The sequence below is a fragment of the Trichosurus vulpecula genome, chromosome 1 (genome assembly GCF_011100635.1).
Source record: "Trichosurus vulpecula isolate mTriVul1 chromosome 1, mTriVul1.pri, whole genome shotgun sequence".
Classification (NCBI taxonomy): domain Eukaryota; kingdom Metazoa; phylum Chordata; class Mammalia; order Diprotodontia; family Phalangeridae; genus Trichosurus; species Trichosurus vulpecula.
The window spans coordinates 146,553,542-146,566,458 of record NC_050573.1 but is presented as its reverse complement, the minus strand read 5'-3'; the positions used below and the strand labels follow the sequence as shown (position 1 = coordinate 146,566,458).

General features: G+C 37.2%; 1 protein-coding gene across 1 annotated transcript in view; it reads right to left on the bottom strand.

Moving 5' to 3' along the window:
* The window catches only part of RGS22 (regulator of G protein signaling 22), a 162,682-nt gene that overhangs the window by 82,803 nt on the left and 66,962 nt on the right, over positions 1-12,917 (bottom strand). The window contains 2 exon segments of the mRNA XM_036740854.1: positions 10,945-11,046; positions 12,004-12,129. Of these exon segments, the coding sequence (XP_036596749.1) occupies positions 10,945-11,046; positions 12,004-12,129 (228 nt within the window).

The window sequence follows — 12,917 nt, the reverse complement described above, 5'->3', positions numbered from 1 at the left end:
TTACCAATACAGTTGCCAAAAAAGGAAATTGTGAAATTAGTACAGCCATTCTGGAAAGCAATTTGGAACTATGCACAAAACATTATTAAATGGAGCATTCCCTTTGACCCAGAGACGTTTATACTAGGCCTATGCCTAAAATAAATCAAAGAAAGAGGAGAAGGACCAACATGCACAAAAATATCTATACAGGCTCTTTTTATAGCAACAAAAATCTGGAAACTAATGGGGTACCCATCAAGTGGGAAATGGCTGAACAAATTATGGTACATGAATATAATGGAATAATACTATTGTGCTGTAGGAAATGACAAAGTAGGTGATTTAAGAGAGACTTGGGAAGATTTGTAGGAATTTACGCAAAATGAAATAAGCAGAAGTAGGAGAATAATTTATACCATTACGACAACATTATAAAGACAAGCAACTTCAAGAGACTGAAGAATTCTGAACAACACAATGGTCAACCAAGGACCCATGATGAAGAATGCTACTCATTTCCTGAGAGAGAGGTGAAGGAGTTAATATGCAGATTGAGATACATTTTTGACATGGACAACTTGGGAAATCATTTCCCTTGACTATGCATATGTTACAAGGATTTTGCTTTTTTTTTTCTAGTGGGGCTGAGAAAGGTAGGGGGCAGAGAAAAAAAAATGTCAATGGTTTTTTACAAAATGTTTGCCCTGGGCAAAGACAAAAAAAAGTAAGGGGGAGAAATGATAAATGTAAAGTATTACACTTCAGCTGTGCTAAAAAAAAAACAACACAAAAAACTATACAGTCTCAGAAGACTTCTACACCTTTCCAGAGGTACATGCTGTTGCCTCTTCAACACAGATGAAAGTAAGGTTCCAACATCACTAGCCCTCCACCCCTCTGTATTAGTTTTTCCTTTCAGGCCCTTTTATAATATAATTGCTCCCTTTTATCTTTTCCTACCCAATTTTGTTTTTTAGAATCACCCTAACACAACTCAGCCCCAACCTTTCTTTCAAACTACCCAGTTTAAGAATACTGATAACATTTTCATATATATAAGTAAACAGTTTGACATTAATAAGTATCTTATAATTAGTTTTTAATGTTTTCCTTATGTTTCTTCTGAATCTTTTATATCAAATTTTCCTTTGAATTCTGGTCTTTTTGAACAAATACTTGAAAAGTCTTTCAGTTCATCAAATGTCCCATTTTTTTTCATTCAGGATTATACTCAACTTTGCTGGATAAGTTATTCTTGGAGGCAACCTCGGCTCTTTTGCTCTTTGAAATATAATGTTCCAAGACCTAGTCTTTTAGAGTAGAAGATGCTAAGTCTTGTGAAATCCTGACTGTATTTTTGGACATGTAGAGACATGAGAAAACTGGGGGGCAGGGGAGGAACTTTTAGAGGGGTGTGTGGATTGGGATTTGGGAGGGTTGGGGGAGGGGATGGAGGGACTTTTGGAAGGGTGCGTGGATTGAGATTGGGGGAGTGAGAGAAGTTGGGGGGACTCTTGGAGAGATGGGAAGAGAAGATAAGGTAACTGGAATAGGGTAAAAAGAGAGATTGAGAAAGAAAATAGTGAGTAAAAATAAGATGGAGGGAAGTTCACAAATAGTAATTATAACTGAATATGAATGAGATGTTTATAGCTGCTCTCTTTGTAGTGGCAAAGAATTGGAAATTGTAGGGCTCCCCATCAATGGGGGAATGGCTGAACAAATTGTAGAGTATGGCTGTGATGGAATACTACTGTGTTATAAGAAATGATGAGCTCAATGATCTTACAAAGACATGGAAAGACTTGAATGAAATGCTAAAGAGCAAAATGAACAGAACCGAGAGAACATTGTATACAGTAACAGCAGTATTGTTTTGTTTTGTTTTTTGGTGAAGCAATTGGGGTTAAGTGACTTCCAGGGTCACATAGCTAGTGAGTATCAAGTGTCTGAGGCTGGATTTGAACTCAGATCCCCCTGACTTCAGGGCTGGTGCTCTGTCCACTGCACCATCTAGCTACCCCAATGTTGTTTTAAGAACAACTTTGAGTGACTATGTCATTTTGACTATTTTGAATACACAAATGGAAAATAAAGGACATGTGAAGAAATATGCTATCTGCATCCAGAGAGAGAACTTATAAATTGAAATATGTATAGAATAATTTTACTTTCATATACCTATTGTGTCTAATGGTAGCCATTTTGAGGGTAGCAGTGAGGGTAGAGAAGAAAAAAAGGAAACAAAAGAAAGCTACGTGATAATTTTGTTGTATATTTAGAGAGAATAGCAAGTTGTAGATTGGTAGTTTCACATGCAATCATCTTTTTTATGGTAATTGTTATGGAAATGCTTATTTTGTTCTGTGAATTGAAAATAAAATAAATTTTAAGAAAAAAACTATACGGGGATTGCAGAGGATTGTAATTAGCAGTGCAATGTGGCTCTCAAAAAGATAACGTGATCTTGGGGTTCTTTTAAGAGAGGCAGGCACACCTTCTAGGACATGGGAGGTAATAGTCCCATTGTCCCCTGCCCACCTTAGACTCCATTTTAGAGTATTGTGTTCAGTTCTGAGCACCACAGTTTAAGGACATTGATAGGCTGGAGGAGGGCAACTAGCACAACCAAACTCTACAACTTGTTCAGCCATTCCTTTATTGATGGGGAGTTGGTAAAGAGCCTTCAATTCATGCCTTATCAGAACTGGTGGAAGGAAGTGGGCATGTTTAGCTTGGAGAAGAAAGGACTCCAGGAGGAAATGATGACTATCTTCTCTTCAAGTATTTCAAGCATGTCACATGGCGGAGGAATTAGATTTGTTCTGTTTGGTACCAGAAGACAGAATCCAGAAGAGTGGGTGGAGATTGGAAAGAGGCAGATTAGAGTAAATGTCAGGAAAAACTTCCTAATGATGAGATGATTATAGTTGTCCAAAAGTGGAATCGGGGATGAGCTTCCTCTCCTTGGAGAGTTTAAACTGAGACTGGACATTCACTTGTTCTGCTGTTGTTGTTCAGTTTTTTCAGTTGTGTCTGATTCTTTGTGACCCCACTTGGGGTTTTCTTGGCAAAAATATTAGAATGGCTTGCCATTTCCTTCTCTAGCTCATTTTACAGATGAGGAAACTGATGCAAACAGAGTTAAGTGACTTGCCCAGGCTCACACAGGTAGGAAGTATCTGAGGCTAGATTTGAACTCAGGGAGATGAATCTTTCTGGCTCTAGGCCCAGCACTGTATCCAGTGCACCACCTAGCTGCCCCATTCACTTGCTAGGTTTGTTATAATGGGAATTCCTTTCTAATTCTCAAATTTTATGATTTTGTGTTCTTTTTGAAAGATTTGGTTTTGAATTTGACCTTTGTTATAATCAGTGATATGATTGCATGCAATTGATTCAGAAATAAGTCCTACATTAATCATATCATGTCTATTAAAATATTGTCTATTTCAATCTTTGTACCGTTGTTCAATGCTCACCATGCCCAGGGCCTTGAACATTTCATAGCACTCAGCACGAACACTATCAACAACACCCTGTGAGGGAGGCAATACAGGTCTTATTTTCTCCTTGTTAAAGATGAAGAAACCAGGGATATAGAGATAAAGCAAATTGCCCCAAATCACGCAGCTTGTAAATGACCAAAATGGGTTCCAAATCCAGGTGTTCTGCCTTTAAATCTAGAATTCTTTCCACTAGACCTCATCCGCTTCTACATCCACTGAACAAAGATTTCAGGGAGGATATGTATTGGCCAGCGGTTAGGATCCAATGAGAATTCTGACTATGAGAGTTATTTAGCTATAAAAGTGTATCATAATAACAACAGCTACCATTTGCTTATGTGCCAGGCACTGTGCTAAGTGCTTTACAATAATTATCTCATTTGATCCTCCCAACAACTCTGGGAGGTTGGGGCTATTATTATCCTTATTTTATAGATGGGGAAATTGAGGCAAGCAGAAGTGAAGTGACTTGCCCAGGGTCACACAACTAGTAAGTGTCTGAGGCTGGATTTGAAACTCAGGTTTCCCCGACTTCAGGCCCAGCACTGTATCCACTGTACCACCTAGATACCCAACATCATTTAAGTAACATTATAGATTCTTCTTTCCAATGTTCTTTTCTCAATCCCCATCCTTCTCAACCTAACTGCTACATTTGACACTGTTGAACAATCTCTTCTCTGGAATACTCTCTCCTCTCTAGAATGCACTCCCTTTCCAACTGCCCCTTAATTTCCTCCGTGATTTGACTCAGGTGCTACCTCTTACAAGAAACCTTTCCTGGTCAGCCTGACTTTCGGTGACCTCTTTCTCTCCTCAAATTATAGTTTATCTACTTGTCTGTTTAAATATCATATCCCCTCAGTTAAATGAAAGCTCTGGAAGATTAGTCAAGCCAACAAGTATTTATTAAGCACTTACTATGTGCTGAGGAATGTGCTAAGTGCTGGGAACCCAATTTCATTTTGTCTTTGTGTTCCCAGTTATTACCACAGTGACTCGCAAATAGTAATTGCTTTACAAGCTAAAAAATGGTGGTGGTTTTAAAAATTGAATTAAATGAATCAGACTTAGAAGGTTACTTTACAAATATAATAAAGTAGGATGGGTAAAAAGGAGACTGGTAATTTTGTGGACACCTGAATGATTTGTAGTGAACAACAATCCAAGGCTATTTCTTAAACTACTGTAGTGAAAAAAAAAACCCACAAAAAAACAGTCTCACCAAGTCTAGATAAAAAAGCCATTCTAGGAATAAGCTAATTATGAAACGTAAACCAAAATGTAACAAAGCCTCGAAGGATGCAAAGCTTCACATATTTAATCACAATCCTAATCTCATCCATCTCCCGCAACCATATTTATTCATCTCCTAGGAAACAGTTTGTTTTTTAATGCTGCTGGTCTGCTGGACAATTAGGAGCTCTGCTCATGCACCTGAACATACAATGCCAATCCAGTGAAAAACACTTAGCTCATACTACTTGGAAAAAAAATGTCAGGACCACCCTGGAATATTTAGTTGGTATATATATAAAGGAAGCAGAAATGGCAAACTCTAAGAGTAATGGGTGATTGTGAGCAAAAGAAAAACCAGACTGCGAATCAACAAATGACCTCCCAACACTGATCATTATGTTGCCATGAAAACTTTTCAAGCATAATTAGTGATAAGCTTTATGGTTGTGGTTATTTAAGGATAGCCTAGACCTCATAATAAAGCACTTTGAGGACAATGCATAACTGGTATAGATGTGTATACGTAGCCTGGTCGTATCATTTTCATTTTAAAACTTGTTTCTCTGAGAAAGTAGAAAAATGAAGAGCCCATCCTTGTGCACTGAAAAAACAGCTGATGAACTGCTAAGTGTTCAAATCAGAGAAAAAGAACTTATTTGATCTCCTGCTTCTCCTGATTTCCTTTTTCTACAGTGCTATAAATATAACCAGGAGCTGGGGAGATAAGGGACACATGGAAAGACAACTGTTCTATACAATTTTTTCCTACAACTGCAAAGCTTGTTCCAGCAATAGATACAAAACAAAATTGTGTCCACTGGGCTCAAGTGACTATAGATTTAATATCTGAAAATACAAATGGATCTGTGATCTCATGTATTCAGGTGTTCCTCCCAATGATGCAGAGTAAAACCCATTGCTACCTGCCTGCTCATGTGACTCTTGTCCATATTCTCCCCAAGGTTCATCATTGTGCTAGAGGCTTTATCTCACCTTCTCCGAACATTACCAGTTGTGTGACCCTAAAGGACAAGTCACCTAATTGATCGCTGTCTGACTCAGTTTCCTTATTTGTAAAATGGGGATCATAACAGCACCTACCTCACAGCATTGTTGCAAGGATCAACTGAAATAACACTTCTAGCACTTTGTAGACCTCAAAGCACTATATGTATCTATATATGTGTGCGTGTATATGTATATGTATGCATGTATATATATGTGTATATATGTGTATGCTATTCTTATTACTGTTCCCTCTAACCATCTTCCTATCTCTTTCCTTTTCTCAGTCAAACTCCTAGAAAAAGGGAGAGGGGAGGGACAAGCATTTGTTAAGCACCTACTCTGTGCAGGCACTGTACTAAGTGCTTTACAAATATCTCATCTGATCCCCATAAACTATTATTAGCCCCATTTTAGAGATCAGGAATCTGAGGAAAACAGAGTTAAGTGACTTGCCCAGGGTCATGTACTTAGCGTCTGAGGTAAAATCTGAACTCATGTCTTCCTGGCTCCAGGCTCAGCACTCTAAACGTTGCACCACCTAGCGGCTGTCTGTAATCATTGCTTCCACTTCCTCTCCTTTCACTTCTCAACCCTCTCAAATCTAGATTTGGACCTCATTATTCAACTGCGACTGCTCTCTAAAATTACCAGTGATTGCCCTCCCTGACTCAGGTGTCTTCCACACAACTGCCAAAGTGTTTTTTCTAAGGCATGAGTCTAAATGTGTCACCTCCTTCTCAAAAACTTCCAGTGACTCCCTACTGCCTCTAAGAAAAAACATAAACTCTTTTGATTAGCATTTAATACCCTTCATGCCACAGTCAAAATCTATCTTCCAGCCTTATTTACACATTACTTTCCTTCCCACTCTCTACAATTCAACCAAACTGGCCTTGCTGTTCCTCACATAAGACACTGTATGTCCCATCTCCCCTGGAATGCACTTACCTCTCGGAAGCCAGACCTAACTCACGTATAGCATAAGCAAAGGAAAGATAGTTAAATTGAAGCAATTTGAGAACATTAGTTCCTTTAAATTTCCTTTTGTAATGCCAACTGTGTAACAGTAGTTTGACTAGGATTCTGTGATTACAAAGGGCAAAACAAGTAATCCATGCCTTGTGTCAAATTGCTGTTCTTTAAATATGTATTTCTAATTTTTGCTAGTATTAGGGATGAATTAAAGCTTTTTAGTGTAAAGAAGCAAATACTATTATAGTTACTATGAAGACTTGTAAAGGAATTTATTCCTAGGTTTGGTATCACTCTCTATCAATAGTGACAGAGACACCCATTTTATAAAATAGTTTGTGAGGAAAAATGGCAAGAACGCAGATTCAGCTGCCTGTATCAGCTTGAGGCTGTGGTGACAACAAAAAAATAAGCTGTAATTCTTAAGAATAACATAGTTAAGCCATATCAATAAAACTACCAAGAATTATTTTATATAACTAGAAAAAATAACAAAATTCATCTGGAAGAACAAAAGGCCAAAGATATCAAGGAAATCAATGAAAAAAATATAAAGGAAGGTAGTCTAGCCATACCAGATTTCAAACTGTATTATAAAGTGGTAATTATCAAAACAATCTAGTACTAGCTAAGAAACAGAGTGTGGGATCAGTGCAATATATTAAACACACAGTACATTATAGTAAATGATCATAGTAACCTAGTATATGATGAACCCAAAGATTCAACTTTTGGAACAAAAACTCATTATTTGACAAAAACTTTGGGGAAAACTGGAAAACAGTATGGCAGAAACTAGGTATAGACAGACCAACATCTCACATAGTATACCAAGATAAGGTCAAAACGGGTACATAATTTACACATAAGGAGTGATACAAAATCAGATCCATGGATAAGGGAAGAATTTAGGACCAAAGAAAATATAGGGAGCATTACAAAATGTAAAATAGATAATTTTGATTATATAAAATCAAAAATGTTTTGCACAAACAAAACCAATGCAACCAAAATTAAAAGGAAAGCAGAAAATGGGGGGAAAAATTGCAACAAGTATGTCTGATAAAGTCCTCATTTCTCAGATAACTAGAGAACTGAGTTTAATTTATAAAACTACAAGTCATTCCCCAATTGATAAAGGGTCAAAGAATATGAACAGGCAGGTTTTCAGACAAAGAAATTAAAGTTATCTATAGTTATATGAAAAAATGCTCTAAATCACTATTGATTAGAGAAATACAAATTAAAATAATTCTGAGGTACCACCCTCATACCTATCAGATTGGCTAATATGACAAAAAAAAAAGGATATGATAAATGTTGGAGGGTATGTGGGAAAACTGGGACACTAATGCATTGTTGGTGAAGTTGTGAACTGATCCAATCATTCTGGAGAACAACTTAGAACTATGTCCAAAGGGCTATAAAACTGTGCATAGCCTTTGATCCAGGAATACCACTACTAGGTCTATATCCCAAAGATTGTTGTTGTGTTTGTCCTTCCTTCTCGAAGAGGACCATGACATCAGGGAAATGATGACATGACTTGCAGTTGACTTTGATGTAAGCAAAGGAGGGTTGTGCAAGGTCACTAGCCTCACTTTCTCCTCCAGAGCCATCTGGATCCAGTGGCCTGATATTCATCAGGATGACTGGAGATGGTCCAGGATGCATATCCCAAAGACATCCAAAAGAAAGGGAAAAAGACTTACATGTACAAAACTAGTTATAGCACCTCTTTTTGTGGTGTTTAGCCTGATTTCATCCCATTCAGGACCTTCTACCCCACTACTCTCTATAGCAACCTAAGACATGAGCTGGTTCCTGTTTCCAAGATCTGCTGACTTAGACATCCTCACCCTCATTTAAGTTTTATTTATTATTACCACTGTCCTTGAAGTTTTCCTGGTCCTATCCAAGTATGTGACCTGTGCTTTTTGTCATCCCATAGCTAGGGATACTAACCAGCTCCCCTTCTTACCTCATGTTCTGAGGACCTGGAGGGCTAATTCTGAGTTATTGGTGATAGCTACTATTAAGTCCAATCAAACTGGTCTTGCTGTTCCTCATATATGGTGTTTCATGTCCCATCTGTGTGCTTTTGTACTGGCCACCCCTCATCCCTCAAATGAGCTTTCTTCTCACCCCCCATTTCTCAGAATCCTGCTCAGCTCAAGTGCTCACTTCTATATGCGGCCTTGACTGATCCTTCCAGTGGCTAATGCCTTCCCCCCAAATTACTCCCATCTTGTCTTTCCTGGACATACCATAAGATTCTTGAGGGCACAGGCTGTTTTTGCTTTTATGTTTGTATCTCCATCATCTAGAACTACACTTGAGAAAGAAAAATTGCTTAATAAATTGCTTAATAAATTTATTGTGGAGGAAAAGAAAGAACGGCCCTCCTATCTCTTCCCTATCCTTTCAGGAGTAACTCCATCCTTAAACTAGCCTACATTTCAGTCTAAAACGAGCACTTACACCTAACCTTCATGTTGATGTTTCTGCTATTTCCCTGCTATATCGGCCACAGGGGTCTTGTTCTGTTTCCCTTGAGACTAATGATGAATTAGTAAGCAAATGCCCAGCCACCACTGTCAGCTGCAGACCTGAACTTATATATTCCTTTTTTTCTGCATCCTACACTATACATAGGTAGGTCATTGTGTTCTGGGTTCACTTGGCTGACAAAGGAATGTTATCAATGCACTGATCTTTCCCTTCCATTGCTTGTCATAATAATAAAACTTCTCCACCTGACCTTTACCCAAATGGCATGTGAATGGTACTCCTTTTACTACAACAACCCTGAAAAAGAGATTAAAAAATACACTCCCTTCCCTTTAATTGCATGGTTGGGAGTGCTATGGGAGTGGAACATAAGATATAATATACTCTCACACTAAGGAGACAGGTTGGTTAGTTTTGCAAAACTGTCTTCTTTTTTATTTTCTTTTGTTTTACAAGGGGTAGCTTGCTAGGTTGGGGATGGGAGAGAGATTTATTCAGAAATGAACATGATATAAAAACAAAAGATATCAATAAAAATTTTAAATTAAAAAAGAAAAGAAGTCAGTAACAGTAGCAAATGGTACCACGGCAGAAAGGATTAGGAAGGTAATAAGGAAAAGAAAGGAAGTAGAGAATTACATGTTAAAGATTGACAAGCAAAAAGGTGAAGATGTGCAGTCACAGGAAGCTATACTATCAAATGAGAGATCCAATATTATGATTAAAACCACTGTCTCAGTTCTTAGCAATGTAGAAGCCAAGGCCCTTAGTCTCATGGTAGGAAGTACAAAGCTGTACCCTGTCAGCTGTTTACAAAGTGTAGTTATTTAAGGCCAGCATTAGGCTGGTGGAAATCTCTGCAAACATTTAGCAAAACCCCAGTAAGATTGTGACAAAGGCTATCCCTTCTCTTTAGTTCAATTTCCCTAGAGACCCTCTTGTGAATAGAGCTATTTCTAAATATACAAAATTATTTAGGCAATCAAATAGTATAGAGCTGATGACTAATTGCCTAGGCTTAAAAATCCTCTTTTAAAGAACATGAAACGGCATAAAGACAAGGAGAATTTATTCGATTTATAATTTTTTTCCCTTTCTACTTGAAAAAGAGACCTGTTTCTCCATCTCCTCTTCATCTCATCTCCTCCCATGTCTATGGGTTGTCATAACACATTTTTTAAAAATCTCTGATATTATGTTATATCAATATCAGTTTCACATGGTTTGAAACACAGAAGCTAACCATAGGCAGACTATTAATATATCAGGAATTAGTCATTAACCTCCTCTTTAAGTCAACAGACCACAGAGACCCAGCAACTAGTTTTCTCTACCAGCTCAATAAAGGTCACCTCTAGTCATACCATTAACACACACTCCTAGATACTCTAATGATTCCTTTAAAAAAGCCCATTTTGGACTGCATCCTGACCACCTAGTTAGAAAAAATATAATTTGGAGAAAAGTGGAATGAAGTGGAGGGGTGCAATAAATAAGAGAAGGAAAATAGTTGGCGCCAAAGAAGAAACATAAAACATAACAAATAAAAAAGATAAAACTAAGACCCAACATATGCAATCATAGGATGATAGATTGCTTTTTAAGTAGTCTCACAGCAACAATTTAACTATTGACTTTATGCCTATACTCCTAGATTTCTCATGTGAGGTTGAACAGACCGTTCCATTTTCAGGGATCTGAACAAATATTATTTTCTACTTACTTGTGCCTGTTTGCATACTTTAAAAGGCTGAAGTGTTTCTTGGTAGAATAGTTGATGATAAGCCTGCAGGTCAAACCAAAAGTACGCACTGTTCTTCCAAAGCTACAGATGGAAAAAGTACATAAATTATTACCACCTAATTATTAGGTCTCTAAAAAGTTCTAATTTCTGATGCAAGTAATTGTTTAGTTCCTTGGGGTCATCCTAAATCAGGTTCAACTTAAGATGGTTTTAATCTTCTATCATATACTGGCAACAGGACAAACTATTTAGTGGAACTGTCACTAGAATGTTATATTCCTAAAATGTTCTCTTCTTATCTAAATGGCCATTAAAATAGAAAAATCCTAATTAACATTTGAAGAATAACCACATTTTTGTGGAATTAAGCCAAAAACTGAATGTATTTTAATACTTTACATGCAAAATTACACCATGTTGAAACCAAATTCTATTCTAACAATTGAGGTAGTTAAATGCTTTTGATTTTTCACTTGGGTAAAATTATAGTTTATGAAAAGGTTTGGAGGAAAAATAAACTTGGGGGGAAAGCTTGTAAATTTTTTGTTAATTTTGGTAAATATTTAAAAGAATTTATTACAATTACAGGACATGGAAAATTCAATGATCTAAATTTAAACTATACTACCGATACTACTTACAATCCTGAAAAGATATAATGCTATAATAAGTCACTGTTTATGGCAAAACCTCAGAAAATTTAAGTATAAGTAAAATCAGACCCATATTCTAGATTTTCCAGCTACTAAAAGCTTCAATTGGTAATTAGTTACACAATCACAAATTAATCTTGACCTAAATACATTTCAGCTATTCGTTGTTTTTAATGTAAGAATTAGACCATGAAAAATTACAATACAGATGTTTAAATTTTAGTCAAGTAACATTACAGAACTTCCTAGAATAGGGAGAAGTTTTGACACCAAAAATAACTTTCCCGATACAGAGATTTCTTTTTTATTTTTCCCTTTCCCTCTACTTTACACGGAATGACTTATGATTCAGTCTTCAGAGGTTAAATATACAGTCACTTTCTACCTTGTTCTCTGAACGTTCACAGAACTTAGTGAAGAAGTATCCAGCTCTATTTTCCACATACAAAGATTGCAGCAAGTTTTCCATGTCAGATCCAAACAAGGCAGCATTAGCTGTAGTTTTTTTAACCTAGACAACACAGCATAAGTCTATTATTCACCTAATAATAGCTAGTAATTATATAGCACTATAAGGTTTGCAAAGGGCTATACATGTTACCTATTGGATCCTCACAACAACCCTGGGGGTAGATGCTATTACACCCTCTTTTACAGATAAGTTTCCTCACCTAGTAATCATCGGAGTCAGGATTCAAAGTTAGAAGAACCTCCACATCCAGTGCTCTATCCATTACATCACTTAGATTCCTCTGCAAACATTACTTTCAGTTTTCTTAGAAGGGAGGTATAGAGCAATGGGATTTCATCAGATCCACAAAACTGTCATTTTCCTCTGGCCTATCTCACTTTATTTTTGTACCACTCATGTAACCGATGTAGAATGGCCATATCTGGTCCATAAGTGGTCCATGGAGCTAACCATGGCAGCAACCTTTGCTCTATTATGGAAGAATATGATTTTAAACTTCCTGTTGAACCTCAAATACTTGCGTTTCAGGTACAATGATATATTTTTTTCCCCTAGGAAGTCTTCCAAGTTTCTGTTGGTGGCCTGCAGAATTACTATTCTTTGTGCCTTGAGGTGCTGCTATTATAGCCATGAGAAGGTAATAAAGAAACCATGTTGAGAACTATTAATTGGCCTGGGGGGACTCTCTTAAGAGTTCCACACTAGGCTGTGGCCTGCAGCCACATGGTCATGTAAGTCCTCATAAAAACTTTGCTGCTTATTCATTTCTCTGCCAACAAAGCTGGCAATCCTTATGTCACCCTAGAAACATGAAATGCTGGCTCCAC